Source organism: Erythrolamprus reginae, chromosome 1 (genome assembly GCF_031021105.1).
Source record: "Erythrolamprus reginae isolate rEryReg1 chromosome 1, rEryReg1.hap1, whole genome shotgun sequence".
In the NCBI taxonomy this organism is placed as follows: Eukaryota; Metazoa; Chordata; class Lepidosauria; order Squamata; family Dipsadidae; genus Erythrolamprus; species Erythrolamprus reginae.
Window position 1 is genome coordinate 307950021 of NC_091950.1, and position 21184 is coordinate 307971204.

The 21184-nt window shown below is 42.9% G+C and overlaps 1 protein-coding gene across 1 annotated transcript in view; it reads left to right on the forward strand.

Annotated features, from left to right (window-relative positions):
• LOC139157089 (nuclear receptor coactivator 7-like) overlaps positions 1 to 21184 on the forward strand; it is a 57218-nt gene that overhangs the window by 21653 nt on the left and 14381 nt on the right. Inside the window, exons 4-5 of the mRNA XM_070733458.1 lie at positions 2564 to 2808; positions 20601 to 20680. Coding sequence (XP_070589559.1) covers positions 2564 to 2808; positions 20601 to 20680 — 325 coding nt within the window. The remainder of the gene's footprint in view (positions 1 to 2563; positions 2809 to 20600; positions 20681 to 21184) is intronic.

Here is a 21184-nt window from a genome sequence, read left to right on the forward strand (position 1 = left end):
GACATATCGGGAACTTTTCCCACTTCGCTAAATCAGGCAGTGGCGGAACCAGCATGCGATGCATTCGGCCTGCAGGCCACGAGTTTGACACCCCTGTGTTAATAGGAATGGATGCAATACAAATACCCTATGTCAGTGATGGCAAACCTTTTTGGGCTCAGGTGCCAAAAGGATGCGGATATATGCGATAATGTGCATGCACATGCCCATACCCATAATGCAATGCCCTCCCGTGCATGCATATAACCCCCCCCCCCCCGCTACCCCTCTGCACAGCCTCCTGCTGCCCCCGCCCCCACATATGCGCACAGGCCTCACTGAAGCCTCCTGACTTCCGGTAAGCCTGTCGGACTGGTTTAGAAAAACCTCCTGAAGCCTAGGGATGCTGAAAAACAGCCCAACGGGCCAACCAGAGATTCAGAAACTTCTATTTGGCCCATTGGGCTGTTTTCTGTAGTCTCTAAGGTTCAGAAAAGACTACGAACTTCCATTGGGCCCGTTGGGCCATTTTTAACCATTCCCAGCATTCAGGAGGCTTTCCTGAAGCCTGGGGAGAGCAAAAAGAAGGCCAAAAATCAGCTGACAGAGGGCAATGCCTTGTGTGTCCTCAGATATGGCTCTGTGTGGTAGCTGTGGCACGCGTGCCATAGGTTCGCTTTCACTGCCCTATAAATAATAAAGATCTGTTTTTCCCTTCAAGCAGATTATTTTCTTTCATTTGTTCTTAGTGTCAATAGGCAGTGGAGGTTAAATGTCACATATTTGTACTGGCTATTTAGTCATAGGATATTAGTAGAAACAGAATGGAAATCTGTCATTACTGTTGCTGAAAAAATATAGTGGCATTGCATGTAAAAAACACAAATAATGCAGGAACAAAAGTGAAGAATATTAAAAAATTATCCTAGAAAAATTTAAAATACCAAGTATGGACCATCTTTCTTCTATCTCTCATTAAGATTGCAAAAAATATGAACAATCAATTAAGGATCGGGAACTATATTTCTTTCTTTTCATATATTTGCACTGGAGGCCAAAATTTACTTTATTTTCAAAGTTGGAAGTTCCTACAGATTTTATATGTTATCCAAGTTTCTGACAGCAGATAAGCCATATTTAGAATGTCCTTAGATAAAACTGTATTTGTTTTTATTTTTTTATGTTTTCCTGCATCACATTTCTGTCCCAGCAGAAATGAAAGACATTTGATGGAATATTACAACAGTTTAAAAAAAAATCTCTAGTATGTTATATAGGCAATGAAGACATGGTTTTGTAAATAGGCCAGGGGAACCCAGACAAGGATGGAGCCCATGAAATGATTCATATAAATATGCGCTGTTGCTTGGATGGTAGTGATGGGTGGGCTGTTATTTTATTATTTTAATATTTTATTTTATTATTCTTATTTTTATATGATTTTTAAAATATTTGTGTAAGCTGCCTTGAGTTGATATGGGCAAATAGATGGCAACAAAGAAACAAGCTTAAGAGCATCCATTATGCTAATGATCATAATGATATGCAATAATACGAGAGCCAGTTTACTCTAGTGTAGTATATTGCAATTAAGGTGCTGGCCTAGAAATAAGAATTCTGATCTTGTATTGTGCATCAAATAATGGTTGCTGTGTGAAAAATAGGAGGAAGAAGAATATGTTCACTCCCTTGAGTTATTTGTAAAATAATAATAAAGGGAGGCTAAAAATAAACATAATTCAAAATAAAGTCAGTCCTAAAAACTACTACAGCTAATACACAATACATCATTGTGATAGTCAAACTATAGCAAACTGTCTGAATGTGCTTTATCTTTTATATCTTCCAAAATATCATTTATGTCGAGACAAGTCTAATCTCTAAGGAGCAGCTGTTCCATAGCATAGAAGTACTGCTGGAAAACTCTACTTCCACCCCTTATAGTACTTTGTACTAATAGAGGGATTACTTATTTATAAGTAAGCATATCTTGAATGTTGCGTGCACTTCTGATTATTGATCTTGAAACAAATAAAAATATTGCAGCTCTGGAGTGACTAAGTGCTTCAGAAAAAGTGTTTTGGAACATGTAGCTGCTAAAAGTTAATGAAAATGGCTGCATGTTTTTCCAGTTTTGTATAGGCTGTTTTGGGGAGATCCCTGATTCATTAGTCGTGGAAACATATGTGATTATTTTAATGTCACAGACAGGTATCCCCATGGATTCTGAAATACCTTTTGTAATGTGTATCCAATCCGTTATTCAGCTGCAATAAAATACCAACCAGGAATAGAATATTAATTTTCTTATCCTTGCTATCCTTGCTATTTTACATTTCTGAAATGAATGATTTTGGCATAAGAACCATATGGTAGTGTAGAATCAAAAATAGCCTTTTGATACTATAAGAACATAAGCAGTACAATTTGACAAGGTTGTGGTGACCAATTAGGGATTAGATTAATTAGCAAGAACAATATGTATGTAATACTGGATAATTAACCAAAATTAAATTGCCATTATTCAACCGTTATCTTTATTCCTATATGTTAAGTGTTTGTATTTCTTCCTTTCTTCCTCTAGTTTGAAAAAAAAGAAGCTTGCTAAACAAAATGCAGATATGCCACCTCCAAACACCTGTGGAACTCACACTTGTAAAACTCAGACTGGAAAAAGTGATGGGAGCAAAATCATTTTAGAGCAGACAAACAGTTCTCAAGAAAACTGCAAACATTCTGAAGAAAAGGAGGATTATGAGAAAAGAAAGAAAAAAAGCAGTCAACCAAAGGATATTAGGCGAACTGATCTTAAACGATACTACAGCATTGGTGAGTTTAATGCAAAAGCGTTGGGGTCATCTACACCATGATTTCCCTGTCTCAGAAATGGCAGGAAATTATCCTGGCCTTAATTGAGTTGATCGTCAGGGTGACCCTAATGCATCTCTAAAATAGGGATGTTCTATACTTGTTTTTTCCTAAGAACTCTTTGTTAATCGTAATAATAGTGATTAGCATTTTAATTGATTAAAATTCAGATGTCACCAATTCTGGAAAAAGCCACTCCAATTGCCATAAAGAATTAGGTATAATGTCCAAATATTTTTTCTAATTTTTTTCTACCTAATGACTACTAGATGGCAGCAAAGACTCAATCTCCCTCCATCCCTCCTACCACATGATCACCTGTTTTTGTGTACCCTTTATGCAAGTATCTCATATTTTTGCCTAATTCTGAAAGGGAAATAAAACTTTGTGTGGATGACTCCACCTTATAGCCAGGCATCACAAGGACAATTGGAAACGGCTGAGATGTTTGGAAAAGTTTCAAAACAATAAGTTAGGCTATGTAATTTTCTATTGGAATTACAGTATACACCATTGCATTTTACTAGCATAATTAATATGCTTAGTGGACACGCAGCTGCACTATCACTTGACCCTTCAAAAAGATGTGGCTAAGATACAAACATGTTAAATAAGATAATGCAGATGATGACATTTTTGCATAACTGAGTGGCTGACAGAAAAATAGTAAATTTGTGAATTCTACTTTTATATTTCCATTTTTTTTTAAAAAATCTGTTTCCTTTTGCAACAAAAGCAGCACAGGTTGGAACAGAGAAGCATGTAATAACATTGTGTTCCATCTTAGATTAGCTGTTGCTTGATAAATATCTCATTTTTATCCATAGTTGGTTTTATTGTCAGATGCACTTCCGCATGGAATGGAGGAGTAATACTGTAATAGGTAGAAATTGAATCTAGACAAGCCAAAGGGTTTGGTAGTATCTGAGGAGACATTTCCTATCCCAAACAGATGTATTATTCTCAAGTATGCACTTTATAAATTCGGTCCCTAAGTGTTTAAGTCAATATGGGGGTTTGGCATGTTGCTTTTATCTGTGACCAATTTCTGTATCCTTTCTTGATGAGAGCTGTTCTGGCTGCTACTACCGATATATTGTAATCTCCCAGCTAGATTATTATAATGAGATCTGTAATGCTATCAGAGGTGGTATTCGGCCTATTCAACTGGTCTTTGCAAACTAGTAGTGGAAATTTGGATTGGTTCGCAGAACTGGCAAATGTCACCTGTGGTTGCCCCCTCATGGTCGCCACTCACCCCCACCCGCCTAGTTGTTGCCTGAAGCCCAGCAGGCAATAGGTGTGTGCATAGACGGCACGAAGAGGAGGGTGGTGATGGAGGCGACGGTAGTTCTTCAGGCCTCTTTTTCAGTCTGTAGTTTTCAGAGCAAGAAGTTTGGAAGTGTCACCTCTTTTTCGGCATGAGAAGCCTCCAGAGGCTGCTGCCGGCTCAGTTCTGACTGGCAAAGAAGCTTCTTGTGCCGGAAAAGAGGCTGTGGCTGCAAGCTTCTTGCACAGAAAACTACCAAAAACTACAGGGTGAAAAAGAGGCCTGAAGTTCTGTCGACGCCCTGTTCTTTTCTCCAGCCACACACCTTATTGCCTGCCGATGCCACACCCCATTGCCAGACCTGGCCAGGTGAACAGTCTGCTGCGTCGGAGGGACAGTGTTGCAGCAGAGCTGCTTAGGAGGCATCTGGACCGCGATGTCCCTTTAAGGTACTTTGATGCTGGGTGGAGGGGGACCCTAAAGAGATAGGCTGTAGGAGCTGCCCTTTCTGCCGGTTCTGTGGGCGTGATTTGATGGGTGTGTCTGGTAGGGTTATTTGACTAAGTGGGGTTGGCCAACTTGATGTCACTCATATCAAGGTGCCGCCTACCAAGCCACGCCCACAGAACTGGTAGTAGAAAAATTTAAATACCACCACTGATGGGTATGGCCTTAAAGCCTATTCAAAAACTGCAGGATGTCTAAAGTGTAGTAACCAATCTTTACCGTGGTTGCATATAACATCTGATTAAATTGCAGTGGCACCCAATTGCCTTCCAAGCCAAATTCTGTCAAAAGCTTCTTTGTATCAAAAAATGATCATAGTTGTTTTCCAAAATACTATCAAATTGCGGTATACTTTCTTTTGCTGTAGAAGCAAGATTCCCTCCTAAATAATTATTTCATCCTGTTCCTTATTCAATTGATTTGCCAGCAGGTTATCTGATTTATTGTTTTTTCCAGAGTATGTTGGTAAAGTCAATTACCTGTAGATCTTATATTTATATCTAGTAAATCTAGTTGATTTCCATATTGCTTTATTTTTTGTTGTAAATCTGAAATTGAGTTACGTTTATGCCTTTATTTGAAATGTTTCAGATTGTTCAGTAATGTATCCTTCTGTTGGTTGTATGGCTTTATTTGTATTTGATGCAAGTGAGATAAATAACATTTTCACAAATGCTAGAGTAACAACCCATATTATAGGTATGGGAATATACAGAGAGATAGATATACAGTGATCTCTCGGTTAGCGCGGGGGTTACGTTCCAAGACCTCCCGCGCTAACCGATTTCCGCGTTATATTGGATGCGGAAGTAAAACCACCATCTGCGCATGTGCGCCATTTTTTTCATGGCCGCACATGCGCAGATGGTGGAGTTTGCGTGTGGGCGGCGGGGAAGACCAAGGGAAGATTCCTTCAGCCGCCCAACAGCTGATCTGCTCCGCAGCGCGGAAGCAGCGAGGAGCCGAAGATGGGGTAAAGGCAAAGGGGAAACCCCATCTTCGGCTCCTCGCTGCTGCCACGCTGCGGAGCGGATCAGGTGTTGGGCAGCTGAAGGAACCTTCCCTTGGTCTTCCCGCTTGCCGCTTGCCAGTCCACACACGCCCCCCTGGATGAGCCGGCCACAGGGGCGAGGGGTGGGGATGAAGGGGCAGGACTTTCCGGGCGGAAGGCGTGCTCGGCTCTGCCGCTCCAGCCCCTTTCGGCCGAGCCTCCCCGGCCAAGCGGCAGCCTTCCACCGGGAGGCTCAGCATTCCGTCAGTCGTAGCGCTGGCTCTCAACTTTTCTTTTTAGCACTGGGGAGGCAAGTCAGCTCCTGCCCAGTTTTAAAAAGAAAAGTTGACAGCCAGCGATTGTTCCGCTGCCGCCAGCATGGCCTGGCTGGCAGCGGAAGATGTAACGGAGCCCACGGGGGATTCGCCTTCCTCCCACCCGCAGCCGAGACTGATTGTGGGCTCCTTCGCAACCTCGGAGAGCTTCCGGGGCATGAAAGCTCACGAAAACCAGGAAGCTCTCTGAGGTTGCGAAGGAGCCCGCGATCAGTCGGCTGCCGGCGGGAGGAAAGCGAATGCCACGGGGCTGGGCTCGGCTCCCCCCTCGGCTCCCCCCCTTACCAGCCCCGCCGCGGAAGGCTCCATTCTGTTCCCTGCCGGCCCGATTGAGCGGCCGGCGGTCTCCATTCAGGGAACAGAATTAAAAAAAAAATATTTTTTAATATTTTATTTTTTTAAATAATATTTTTTGAAAAACCGCGTTGCAGCGTTTCGCGCTAATCGAGAACGCGCAAGTCGAGGGACCACTGTATACAAAATATATAAAGATAGATGTTTATATATAAATGTACAGATACATACTTTTATTGAAAATTGTTTACAGAGTTAAAAGCTTCAGAAAAATAAAGAATTTAGAAACGTGAAAAAATACAAAAGGAAAGAAGATAGGAAAGAAAGAAGAAAAAGTGAATGATGGTAGAAATTTAGAAAAAATTACAAAGAAAAGGAATATTTAAATAAGTGAATTTTGTGTTCTTTGAAGCAATTACAAACATAATTAACACTATTTCCTTTCTCCCAAATTTGTAAATGGGAAGACATTAGAGGTTAAGTTGATTTGGAAAAAGCTCTTTAATACCTCGGAAGAATACATTTTAATAGTTATAATAATATTATAATTGTTCTTTTGTTGTTCTACCTAGTCTTAACAGTTACTGAATTATGATATGTATAGATAGGATTTGCCATTTATTTCTGCAAAACTGATTACCAATGAGTTAGAAATCTAATACATATCTATTGTTGAATTTGTTTTATTCATTCCAACTCTTCTACTTCAAGGAGCTTGTTATTACTGATAAATCCTTATGTAGCTGAGGTCCTTTGTGCTTAAAAAATATCTTCATCTATATGTTGTTCCTTAGACTTAAGTTTAGACTAAGAATAACTTTATTGTCACTTTGAACATACACTAGATGGCACACATTAAAATAGAGTTTCATTGTATACAGCTGTCAAAGTATTACCACCTCCAATATAGACTACATAAACATGACAAAACAAATAAATAAATAAATAATTATGCATAAGAGCTACACTCTGCAAACAACAATTTTTTATTTCTGCTGCCCAAAATAAACCTGTCTGGAGTTGATTAGGTATAGGGCCTTTTTGGTATTGTAATAGTGCCAGCGAGTTAGAATTTCCTCCTTAGTGTGTTGTACAATCTCTTCTTTTCCACATTTAAAGAAGAATTGGTATGTTCAGAATATGTTTTCATTCTTTAGCTTTCCCTTCACAGTAGCTACACCAATTTTGCTTTTAATTGTTTTTGATATTTATTGTTCATTTGCTTTGTGATTCATTGTTATAATGTTGTGATTATTTTGATGCTCATTCATGATATTTGTATTATTAGGTGGCTTATTCTTGATCTTGATTGTTATTAATTTAATTTAATTTAATTTATTAGATTTATTAGATTGTGAGCTGCCCAACTCCTTTCGGACTCTGGGCAGCATACAGTCAGTAAAATAATATAAAAACAATGTAGAATCCCCTTAATAAAAAGAACATTTGTACCTCTGAGCCAGAGCTAGATGTTATTGTTCCCAGTCCCCAGGCCTGCCATCAGAGCCAGATTTTTAAGGCTTGCCAGGAGGCCAGGAGGGTGGAGGCGGTGCAGATCTCCAGAGGTAGTTGGTTCCAGAGAGCCGGAGCGGCCACAGAGAAGGCTCTCCCCTGCGGTCCCACCAAATGGCACTGTTTGGCTGACGGAACCTGGAGAAGGCCAATCCTGTGGGATCTAACCAGTCTCCGGGTAGTGTGAGACAGAAGACAGTCCTGTAATTTGGCCTAAGCCATGTAGGGCTTTATAGGTGATAACCAATACCTTAAATTGTGTCCGGAGACTGGTAACCAGTGCAGCTCATGGAGTTTTGGTGTTATACAGCTCGTTCTGGATTAATTGTAGAGTACATTGCAGTAATTGAGCTGCGAGGTGACAAGGACTTTATTGATTTGATTGACCAGTTATCTCCCTAATCTAACATTGAAGAGCCTTTTAAAATATAATAATTGGCTGTACAGATTTTGACTGGCCCATGCATAATAGGAAGGCACACATTTTAATCATGATTTATTCACTAATCCAAAATGTCCAGATCAATAGTGGGTTGCCCCTGGTTCGGACCGGTTCTTAGAACTGGAATTGCCGGTGGCTGGAGGCTCCGTCTACCCACCAGGGATGCTTCTGTGCATGCGTACAAGAATCACGTGTAAAATGGTGGTGAAATAATTTACAATCCACCACTGGTCCAGATTGTTACATATAAATTAGCCTCAGAGTTTAAGTTCATCTCATGGACCAAGTTGTAAATAAATTACTCTGTAGCTTGCGATAACATGATGTTGAAGTCTCTGCACTGCTATTTCCTTAGTCTTCTGTCCCTCTGGCGAAGGGGATTTCACAGCAGGCTTCTTGTTTCTATTCTTTTCTTATTTACCTCCAAGAAACCTGATACGTATCCCAGGAGAAAAGGGATTTTGGCTCTTGGCCTCATACCACCTGCCCTCTATTATTTCTGGTAGCCTTCTGTTTAATCCTTCTGGATTCAGCAGAGAAAGTCTGGCATCCTGGCTGCCTATTTCAATCTGCACATTCTGAAATAAGGGGATATGCATAGAGGTAAAAATGGATTGATATTATTCTTGAACTTTTCCCATATTGTTATCGTCTCCTCCTCCTCCTGGTTACTAATTAGTCACATAATTTGCTAAGAGAACTACAAATCATTTCAATCACTTTCATCTCTTTCTACCATCTCATATTTTAATGTTAATGTTAATGTCTAAATATACTTGGAACCACCCTGACACTTTACACATCCCACTAGATAGCATTTTCTCCAATATCTATTTAGTATACATTCTGTCTTGAGTGAAATGAGTCAGGAGAGGGACAGTGTTCAATTTTGGCCCCTTTTAGAAGAAAGCTGTACTTGAATATTGTTATAAAGATAACAATGAGTTCTGTGTCATCTAAAGCTATCAGTGATATATTGATGTAATACCTTATTGGGGGAGACTTTGTTTTGAATGGATATGCTTTAGTGTGATTGTGGCATGTGCCACCATAGACTGGAATCCACTTCATCAATGGCATGCAACATTGGTTTTTAGGGACATTGATTTTATGTATCTATGTATTTATAATGTATTTTTAATATGTAGAAATAAAATCTTTGTGGAGTAAAAGAAGCGTATGGTGACATTAGATGCAAAGCTCAACGCTATACACAATAACTCACAATAACAGGAATAAGTGATTTCTATAATATTTTCCAAATCTTCTTATGCTACTTTAACCATTGCCGCAGAACAGGGCTTTTGCTGAGTCCTATTAGATTTTGCACTAATTTAATACAGGGGGTAATCTAAAATTAATAATTAGGCTTGGTTGCATTAATTTTCAAAAGATACAGCAGGTAGAGGATAAAAACTGATCTTGCTTGAAACAACTGATTATGATCCATTCCAGTTTGCAAACTGTTAGAATGCATTCCATCCTAGGATAAACAAACATGCAGCATAACTGAAAATTAGGTTTGACAGTTTACTTTTGGTGCTGCTTATTGGAGAGTCTGGCAGTATTGCGTGACACAGCCCTATCGAACGAGGGGTAAAGGTTGAAGAGAGGAACTACTAAAGCATAACCACACGTCTCATATTGTTTCTGTTGACATGCAAGATAATAGTATATAATACAGTAGATAGATAATATGTTGGTTTTTTCTTTTTTTGGAGAGAAAAAAATTCTACAATTTCTTTATTTTTTATAATGTATTTATCTAAAATAAAGTTTGGTGTTTTAGAAACCAGGAGACTGTGAGCTCTAGTCTCAATGATTGGTTGCCCAGAAAGCTGGTGGGTATCTTTGAGTAGTCACTCTCTCTCAGGTTTTGTGTTGTGGAGAAAATAGGAGGAGGAAGGTGTGGTGGATATGTTAGCTGCCTCGACTTGCTTAGGAAATGAAAAAGGTTGGATAAGCAAACAAGAACCAGTTTGCTCTAGTGATTAAGGCACCAGGCAAGGAAACAGGAGACTGTGGGTTCAGGTCAGGGGTTCAGGCCACTAACCATCGCCACGGGTTCGCATCGTGATGTTTTACATGTGCGTCCCCTTGTGCAATTTTACTTCCTCACATGCTCAGAAAGTGGAGAAAATGTGAGAAAATATCATTTTACTGAAAGAGTAGTAGATGCTTGGAACAAACTTCCAGCAGATGCGGTTGGTAAATCCACAGTAACTGAATTTAAACATGCATGGGATAAACTTATATCCATCCTAAGATAAAATACAGGAAGTAGTATAAGGGCAGAGTAGATGGACCATGAGGTCTTTTTCTGCCATCAATCTTCTATGTTTCTATGTTCTCCGTACTGAAGGAGTGGGTCCAGCAGTCACATGGGTTGCTCCTGTCCAATCCGTTGGAACTGAGCCTAGTATTAAAAAAGACTGCTGGATCCGCCCCTTCCCCAGAATTCGCTCAGTTCGCATCCTCGGATGTGTGTGAATGCTCGTTCCTCTCGATAAAACACCTTCCCTTCGATCTCTCTTCAATAGCAAGTAAGATTTTTCCATTACTCAGCTTGCCGGCAGTTTTTTTTTTTTTTTCTCAGCCCTACAGGGCTTTGAGTTGGGGGAGAAGTTAGCGGCTCAGCCATTCGCGGTTTTTCCCTTCGTGCTGTAGCCGCGGCCGGTTTGTTAATTCCGGCCTTGGAGGTCCTGCCGTGAGCAAGCTTTATTTTTTTTTTTTTCAACTAATTAAGGGCTATTTACCTCCCGCGGTGTGGGACTTGTTTTGTCTCCCGGGCTTAGTCGCTCCTATTGCAAATAACGGAGCAGTTATTTTGGCGCCAAGGCTCTGACGCCCAGTAAGTTGCACTTTCGGTTCTGCCCTAAGGGGTCGGCCATTAGTGCCTACAGCCCGCCGCCTGACCCTGGAGTCGTCGCTTTGAGTTCCCTCGGGCCTATTCTCCACGGAAGTGGCCTCCAACCAGTGTGCCTTGGTTTTTCTTAAAGTTAAGTTAGTGAGGCCTGCCACGCTGCACTTAAGGACAAGAACTCTTGGTATCGCCCAGGATTGCCTCTTAAGGCGCAGCTGCTCCTGGGCCTAGGAGCAGGGTCACCTATCCTCTTGGGAATTCCACAAAATAATTCTTCTCTCCCCTATTTTTTGGCTCAAGCCTTGTCTTCTGTAATTGCTCAGACTATGGCTTCCCTTCCCAAGAGAGGCACTACCAAAGGTTCCAAAGAGGTTAGGCCTACTGGTAATCCTTCTGAGCTTCCCCAGGCCTCTTCCTCCTCTTCCTCAGGCTCTCAGTCTTTAGCCAAGCCCACTAGGGCTGAGAAGAGAAGGGACCTAGCCCTACAAAAAATACATGATAAATCAGCCAAACGTTTTAAGGTGCAGGCCCAAGTGCATATCAACCCTACCCCCCCGGAGGCCTCTAACCTGCCTCCCTCTGGGGTACCTGTGCTATCCCTGGATGAGCCAAACCTAAATCCACCCCAACCTAACCTATGGGGTTTAGGTCCAGAGGAGCCAGATATTACCGAGGATTTCCCCCAGCCAGAACCTGTTCAGGGCCTCAGGGATCCTCAGGCTTTTCCGGCTGATATTTCTTCCTTGCCACCGGAGTTTCAGTCTATCTTGACTATTCTGACTAACACTATTGATGCTAGACTCTCATCTTTAAATGTACCTCCTCTGTCTCATCCTCCCCCTCGCTCCTCCCGTCCCGTGAGTTCTTCTCCTTCCTACAGAGCCCCAGTCATGGAGGTCTCTGGCTCCTCTCAGGAAGAGGATGAGGACGTGGATGCAGAAGAGGATGATGACCCCTTTCAGCGTCTGTCGGAGGATGAGGAATCTCAGATTAAGATTCCAGCCCCAGCTGCTATTTTCCCTTCGCAGCTTTTCAAATCTCTCCTGCTAAAAGCTAGAGTATCTACGGGGCTAGCCGGGCAAGAGAAGCAAGCTACTCCTTCCACAGACCCCCCAGAGGAAAATCTTCCTTACTTCATGGAGGAACAGGAAGACAATGAGGTAATTCCTATGCCCAAGTTGTTTAAGGATGCCTTGCTTAAACAGTGGGACCACCCAACCATAGGCTTCACTCCCACTCCCAAGGACAAGAAGCTCTACAAGCTCTCCCCCTCCTATGAGGAACTCCTAACATGTCCCAGGCCAGATGAACCAGTGAAGACGCTCCACTCAACGGCTGCCATGCCTGGCGAGGCAGAGGAGGTCCTCCGGCCAGAGGACAAACGACTTGAACAAATGCTCAAAAGAAGTCTCCTTGCAGACTCATGGGCCATTAAGAGTGCTGCAGCGGCATCCTTCTTTTCCAGGGCTATGCTCTTATGGCTTCGTCAGCTCCAACTACACCTGCCTCCAGATGACTTACGGGGCCAACAGGATTTCAACAAAATCTTCGCAGCTGCCCAATATATAGCAGATGCTACTCTCCAATCTTCCAGATTTGCAGCCAGGTCAGTAGCAGCCTCCACAACGGCCAGAAGGCTTCTATGGCTCCGCCCTTGGCAGGCGGGGGTAAGACAGAAATGGCAGTTAGCTATGGGTCCACTGAAACGTAACCTCCTCTTCGGAGATCTTCTGGACCCTCTCCTTACGGAAAACGCAGACAAGAAAAAGGTCTTGGGACCTACCACCAAGAAGGCCCCGAAACCGCAGTCCTTTCGGCGCACCGGGCGTCAGCAGGATCAAAGCTTCGCATTTCACAAGAGCCCAGGTCAGTATTCCCCTCGCTTTCGATCCCAAGCTAGAACCACCAGGGGCAGAGGGTCCCGCTATCAGAGAGGATCCTCTACTACCAGAACTTCCAAAAGAACCAGATGGTAAGTTTTCTCACCTGCCTATAGGCGGTCGCCTAGCCTGGTTCTCTTCCGCCTGGCACCGCTCTTGTAAGGACCCCTGGGTCATTGACACAGTGGAAAGGGGCCTAAGGTTAGAGTTTATTTCTTCTCCCCCTAACCGTTTTATTTTTTGTCCCTCTCCCAGTTCCTCTCCATCTCGTAGTCGAATGGAGGAGGCTATTTCTCATTTGTTGACTATTAGAGCTATTCAACCGGTCCCCTCTCTCCAGAGAGGTTTAGGCTTCTATTCCATCCTCTTCATGGTCCCTAAGACTTCTGGAGGCTGGAGAGCCATCTTGGACCTAAAGAAATTAAACCGCTTCATTAAATATAGAAAATTCAAAATGCACTCCCTATCTTCCATTTTATCAGCTCTTCATCGAGGAGACTTTATGGTGTCTCTAGATCTCACTGAGGCCTACCTCCATATCCCCATTGCCAAGGTCCATAGGAGATTTCTGCGCTTTGCCTTTCAAGGCAGGCATTTTCAGTATAGGGCTATGCCTTTTGGGCTCTCCTCAGCTCCCAGGGTTTTCACTAAACTCTTGGGATCTTTGGCGGCTCATATCCGGGCCTCTCCTATTCATATTTTATGTTATTTAGATGACATTTTAATTCATGGTAATTCCAGAGCTGGTGTAGCTGCAGACCTCTCCTCTACCATGTCGGTTCTACAGAACCATGGTTTTTCCATAAACCTTAACAAGAGTCATCTTGATCCATCCACTTCCATCCTGCATCTGGGGACTATCATTAATTCCGAAATATCCCAGGTTTTTCTCTCCAATGAGAGAAAACGCAGCATTTTGGATCTCATTGCTCGCATCCTGCCCCAGCAATCGGCCTCCATTGTCACCCTATCCTCCCTTTTGGGTAAGATGGTGTCATGTATTGGTATTGTTCCCTGGGCCCGCCTTCACGCCAGGGAACTTCAATGGCTACTATTACCATTTCAGAGATCAGGCCACAGCAATTCGAACCGACGCATCACCATCCCACCGACGGTTCGCAGATCCCTCAAGTGGTGGACTTCTCCAGCCCTAGACAAGGGATCCCCCTTCCGGTGTCCCGACCAGTTTGTAGTCACCACAGATGCCAGCCTCTCGGGCTGGGGAGCCCACGCCCAAGGTCTTTTAGCTCAGGGCACATGGTCACCGGAGGAGGCTTCCAAGCCCATCAATTGGCTAGAATTAAGAGCCGTGTCTCTAGCTCTAAAGCAATTCCAACCTCACATATCCAACCAACATGTGCTGATTCTCACCGACAATATAGCCACCAAAAGCCATATTTGCAGACAGGGAGGCACAAGATCCAAGGCCCTCATGAGGGAGGCCCTGAAGTTGGGTCTTTGGGCAGAGAAAAATCTCCAATCGCTTCTAGCCGATCACATCTCGGGGAGCCTCAACGTCCAAGCGGACTGGCTCTCACGAGCCACCATAGATCCAGGCGAGTGGAATCTCCATCAGTCACTGTTCCACCAAATCTGCCTCAGGTTCGGCCATCCAGTGTTGGATCTATTCGCGACCAGAGACAATACCCAGCTTCCCCGCTTCATCTCCAGGTTCCCGTCTCCGGGAGCGGAGGCAGTCAATGCCCTCAGGAGTCCTTGGCCTCCAGGCCTACTGTATGCCTTCCCTCCAATTCCAATTCTGCCAGACGTGATCAACAAAATCCTCCTGGAGAAAGCACGTGTAATCCTGATTGCCCCTCACTGGCCTCGCAGGCCCTGGTTCGCGGACCTTCAACAACTGTCCGTCCAGGACCCCTGGCGACTCCCCGCTTCGGAGGATATGTTGCGGCAGGGGGCCTCCTTCCATCCGGATCCAGAGTGGTTCCACCTCACCGCCTGGCTGTTATCCGGAGGGACTTAGACCTGCGAGGGTATGACCCAGACACAGTGGAAATCATTCTGAAATCTAGAAGGGGGTCTACCAATCGGATCTACGACCATACTTGGTCCAAATTTCATCAGTGGTGCTCGCAGGAGGGCTTATCCCCCCTGTGTCTTCCCATACACAGGATAATCGCCTTCCTTATGAAAGGTTTCCACCAAGGTCTCTCTACCAGCACCATCCGCCGCCATCTGGCCGCTATCTCTTCCGTCTTGGCGGGGCCTCGCAGGCAGCCCCTACGCTCCCTTCCAGAAATCCAAGAATTTCTAAGAGGAGTGGCCAATCTCAGGCCTTCTAAAATCCACAGATATCCAACCTGGGACTTGCCACGGGTTCTCCACTCTCTTACTCAAGCACCTTACGAACCCCTGAACTCTGCGTCCCTCAGGTACCTATCCTTCAAGGTAGCATTCCTGGTGGCGATTACTTCCGCCCGACGCATATCTGAGTTGGCAGCCCTTTCTATCAGACAGGACCTCTGTCAGTTTCATCAGGATAAGGTGGTTCTGCGGCTGGACCCCACCTTTCTACCCAAGGTCAGTTCCATGTTCCACAGATCTCAGGATATCGTTTTACCTTCTTTCTGTCTCCAACGAGAGCATCCCCTGGCGATTAGATGGCACACTCTAGATCTCACTAGAGCGCTAAAGATTTATATCCAACGCACAAGATCCATCCGGAGATCTGAAGCACTCTTCATAGCCTACCATCCCAGATCCTTGGGATCCAGAGTGTCTTCCACAGTAATAGGTCGTTGGATCAGAGGGGCCATCTCAAAGGCCTACGAGACAGCTTCCCTCTCCATTCCAAGGAATATTACAGCGCATTCCACCAGAAGTGCTGCCACATCTGCCGCTTGGGCGACTCAGGCTCCGTTGGAAGAAGTCTGCAAAGCAGCCACTTGGGCCTCGCCAAATTCCTTTATAAAACACTACAAGATTGATTCGTACGCATCAGCAGACGCTGCCTTCGGAAGAAGAGTACTCCAATCCGTTATCTCTCACGATAGCAATGTACTCCCACCCTAGGGACCTATCTCTTGGGTATGTCCCATGTGACTGCTGGACCCACTCCTTCAGTACGGAGAATAGGCGTTGATTGCTTACCTGAACGCCTCTTCTCGTACGGTGAGTGGGTACAGCAGTCACTTCCCTCCCTTGTGTGGTCTTCTTTACCTTCTATTCTAATTTCTTATAACACATGAGAGTTGAACATTAAAGAGCTTCACTACTGAGCCTAGTCTACGGATTCGCGAATTCTGGGGAAGGGGCGGATCCAGCAGTCTTTTTTAATACTAGGCTCAGTTCCAACGGATTGGACAGGAGCAACCCATGTGACTGCTGTACCCACTCACCGTACGAGAAGAGGTGTTCAGGTAAGCAATCAACGCCTATTTTCTATGGATTCGGCACGAAACACAGCAAAGAGCTGTTCAGCTGAGCTTCAGCCAAAAAAATAAAGGTCAATATTAACCTTTGGAACAGCTTTTTTCTTTTTCGTATTTTTTAGATTTTTCTTTAAAAAAATATATATATAAGCTTTATTGATAACACACATAACACAAACAACAAAACACAAAAGACATTAAAAAAAAGTTTGACAATTTTTGACGTGCCTGTAATACAACTCTAATAGTGCTTATTTTCTGTTAATTACACGTCCCCTTGTGCAATTTGACTTCCATGCATACTCAGAAAGTGCATTCATCCCAAAACACAACTAAGGAGCTGCTCAGCTGTACTTCAGCCGAAGAAATAAAGGTCGGCATTAATCCGGGGATAGGTGGAAGAGCTTTTTTCCGAAGCAGAGGATGAGGAGAAGCCATCAAATCACAGAAAAAATTGATGAAAAGTGGGAAAAAAATATGGCGCCACAGATACAGATCCCTGACGCCATTGTCATGTCACCAGCATATCACTAACGGTTCAGGCGATCTTGTCCGAACCAGGAGGAACTCACCCCTGCTTCAGGTGCTGCCTTAGTCATAAAAGCCAGCTGGATGAGCTTGAACCAGTCACTCTCTCAGCTCAACCCACCTCACAGGGTTGTTGCTATGGGGAAAACAGGAGGAGGAAGAAATATTAAGTATGTTTACTGCCTTGAGTTATTTGTAAAAATAATAAGGGCAGGATACAAATTAAATAAATAGATAGATAAAAATCTAATGAAATTAAAAACATTTGATTAGTGCTGCTTTTGTGATTGGAAGAGGATCCAAACTTTCACCTGTTGTTAGCTTACAAAAATATATATTCAGTATACTAGACCTAACGTTAGTGTTCTATAGTTAGAAAGTTGTTGGCTCGTCATGTTGATAACTGAACAATAAAATGTCTTTGTTTGTTCTGATGCTCTTATTCTTGTTTCCTGATTCAGACCAAAAAGGGAAACCATAATTAATTGAAGACTTCCTGTCTGTTTGCCAGGAAGGAAGGAGCTGGAGAGTGCTGGCTTGGGTGAAATCTCTTTCATACGCTTTTTAAGCTGGGATGTGATTATCTCACTTCCTTAAGAGCTGGGTGGCGCAGTGGTTAGAGTACAGCACCGCAGGCTACTTCAGCTAACTGCTAGTTTAGCAGTTCAAATCTCACCACCGGCTCAAGGTTGACTCAGCCTTCCATCCTTCAGAAGTGGCTAAAATGAGAACCCGGATTTTTGGGGGCAATATGCTGATTCTCTAAACCACTTAGAGAGGGCTGTAAAAGCACTATGGAGGGGTGTATAAGTCTAAATACTATTGCTTAATAATTGTTCTGATTGTTCCCAAACAACTTTTTTTGTGTGCCTGTTTGGCTGTGAGTTGAAAGCAAAAGAGAGGAGATTTGGGCATTAATGGTCGCTGGGCCACATCTGGCCGTCCCTATCTGGCCCTCTTGAAGTCAATTCAAATTAGAAATCAGATATAAATAAATGAGTCTCAGAGAGTGGGAGAAGAAGCCAAGTCAGGTCCAGCTCTGTGTACTCGCCATGCACTCTGTCAATCAACTAGCGGTTGTGGGAGGGTGAGGAAAGAATATGCTTTTCTATACTTGCACAGTGCTCGCCCCTGGCCTGGAGCAGCCTTAGGAGATGATGACAGTTGTCATCGCATAAGGGGACCTGGGTTCAGTCACCCACTGCTGCTTCAGTCTAAGAGTGGCCTTGTGGGTGGAGCTTAACCGGAAACTATTGGTTCAACTCTCCACAACTGTTCACTTTCTCATGCGGCTCCTTGGGAAAATTATTTGCCCATCCCTACATTACAGATATAGATAATATGAAAATCACTTGTTAATATGCATGGTAATTCCCAAATGAGTACAAATCTCTTCTGTAAGGATTCCTGAGGCAAAGATCATCAAATTTTTCCTCAGGGGAAAAAAAAAGTTTCTTTGTTATAAGGGAATTAGTCATGTTGCAGCTGAGAAAGTAGAGAATGACACTTATTGTTCTGCCTTCATTCATTGCACAGACCTTTCCTCTATAGCTTCCTCAATCAAAGAAAATAGAGAAGGGATAGGTTTACATCCCTTCCCCTTGGTTAAATTTCTCAGATTTGGAGAAAATGAGTCAGTTGATCTTCTGAACAATGCAATCTTAGTGTTTATATGGGCTGTGTTAATTTTTGTGTGAAAGTGGCTTGTCGAATCTAGTTGAAAGCTGTGGTGTCCTGATCTGCTTTATTCATTATTATGATAACGTGTGGGTAACCTACACTTAGATTCACTGTCTACGACTGTTGGAAGCTTAATAATTTATCCGGTTTAACCAAAGAATTGTAGAATTAGATTGTCCATGTCCGATAAATTCAACATTTCCAGTTATCAGGAGAATTCTATATTGCTCCAATTATTGTCTGTTCACAACAATGAAACGTCATAGCTGCTAGTTCTTCAACTGATGTTGGCCTTGCACTTTGCAGTTTATGGTACATAGAGAAGATGGACTGTGATATGTCCTTTGGTCTTGATTGTGGTAGGAATAAAGAGCATATGGAATCTGACTAAAATATACAAAGGAAAAAGCTTTGCTGCGCATGATGTAAGTCAGACTTGTCTCAGCTTGAACCTCTAAGTAAGAACAATCCTTAACTCTATTTAATGAGAAAGGTATAGTTTACTGGAAGTCGAGTGAATTACAGTACTGCATAGACAGAACTGAGAAATTTCGCGCCAAAAGCCTCAAGTCATAGTTGTCTCTCATCACTGTCCAATAACATTCAAGTAAGATATTTGTAGAACAATCACTTCTGGCTTTCTGCATATAATTTTAGAATAGGAGTTGGTCTATGAGTCACACAGGTGACATGGGTTCAACAAACCCAATATTATGACAGCTAGATTATTATAAATTCAATACTTTTTCCTCCCCTCTTTTAGAAGTCAAAATCAGGAGAATTATAAGTGTGCAACTGTTTATCAAAACAGCTTAAAACCTTCAGTGTTGCATGCTTTTTCACTAAATTTTAAGGAGTAGGGTTAGAAAACATTTTTACCAACAGTTAATCCAGGCAGCATAAAAACAATAGTTGGGATCTGGTTTAAGATTTTGTAATCAGTGTCTCCACCTATCTACTCCCATGTCTCTACCTTAACAGGCATTTGCTTACTGCTATCATTTTTAGGGTGATTCTATTTATACTTTTTGTATTCTATATGAAGTGAGTGTAACAAATACAGAAGTTCTTGCTTTAGAAAGCTGCTAGCATAAAGGTAGCATGCAATTCTTTAAAAAAATAAATGTAGCTGAAAGTCGGCTTCAACTTGAGTGTTTCTGTTTTGTACAGATCAGAATGTCTGTTGACAAGTGGTTGGTTGAATGTCATAGCCCAAGGCAACAGAAAAATACTGGAAGACAGGAAAGTTTACATGAGCCATGCTGACATAACTGGAAAGCAATATGCAGCCAGCCAATCGTCGTTTAACTTGCAAATGTTAAAAGGGCTTTTCTCAATGTGTTGATGTTAGATAGGGTAAATGGAAGAGGCAGACAGAAGTGGCTTCAAAACAACCTCTCTTTATTTGGCAACAATTTACAACCCAGCAAAAAGCTCTGTCTGACAGCCAGCCCTTTTATAGGAAGCTACCAGACAATCTAGCCCAGTGATGGTGAACCTTTTCCCCCCTTGAGTGCCGAAGGTGTGTGCGCGTGCACTATCACATGTGCGTGAGTGTCCACACCCATAATGCAATGCCCCTCCTGCACGTCCCGTCCCCGTCCCCTGCACATTTGTGTGTGGAAACCCCCCCCCAAAGCCTCTTTTCCCCAAATGAAGTTGGGAGGGGGGAAGCCTAGTGTGCTCAAACAGCGCTGGGGTGGAATCTCCAGAGATCCAGGAAGGCAGGGGCTTCAAAAATAAGGAGAAAGCATACGAGTGTCTGACCCGAAAGTCAGCCCTACTGGCGGGAAGTACGCGCACATGCGCTGTGGAGTTGAGCTGGTCAACAGCTCACGTGTCTGCAGAGAGGGCTCCGTTTGCCACAGGTTCATCATCACGGGTCTAGCCAATCAACAGTCAGTATTTTCCCTCAGGATGGAGGACTTGAGTGAAACCTATGTACTTCAGTCAGACAATGTAACAGTTATGCTACAGTTTCTGGTTAGGCTGCTGTTGCCAAATTATCACCAAAAACATGTAAAACAACATTAGTAATTGTTGCTCTGTTTTCCCCCCCCAGATGATAACCAAACCAAATCAAATGAGAAGAAAGAAAAAAAAATGATCACCCAGAAACCGCATGGTACAATTGAGTACATGGTAAGACTTGATTAGGAATTTTTTGATATGGGCGTTGTGGAAATGCCCACTACTTTACTAATTTGTATACTTGAAACGTCACTAAATTGCTTACGTAACGGTTTCATGTTAACTATAAAGTTATATGCTAATAAGGGGAGAAAATCTTTTTTTCTAACTGTAACTGAAGCACATAAAATAAAGCAATTTAGCACACGGTGTCATTTCCTGAGTGTTCTGTCCATGTCTATCTGTGTGTGATTTCCCCTGACAGTATATAAAATCCATTTTAAGACCAGAACTGTAGCTTCTGTAAACATTTAAAGCTTTTTTTCCTATTTGTACCATTTTCTTAATAGAGATATCTACTTTGCCAACTGCTATTTGCCATTCCAATGGTTTAATGGTATTTTCTGGGCCAAATAACGGCTGTCGGAGACAATTTTTCATGGGAGACTTACCCTAACATGGTTTTTTCATGTAACAATATTTTATGTCAGTTAATTAGAAACTGAGCTAAATGGA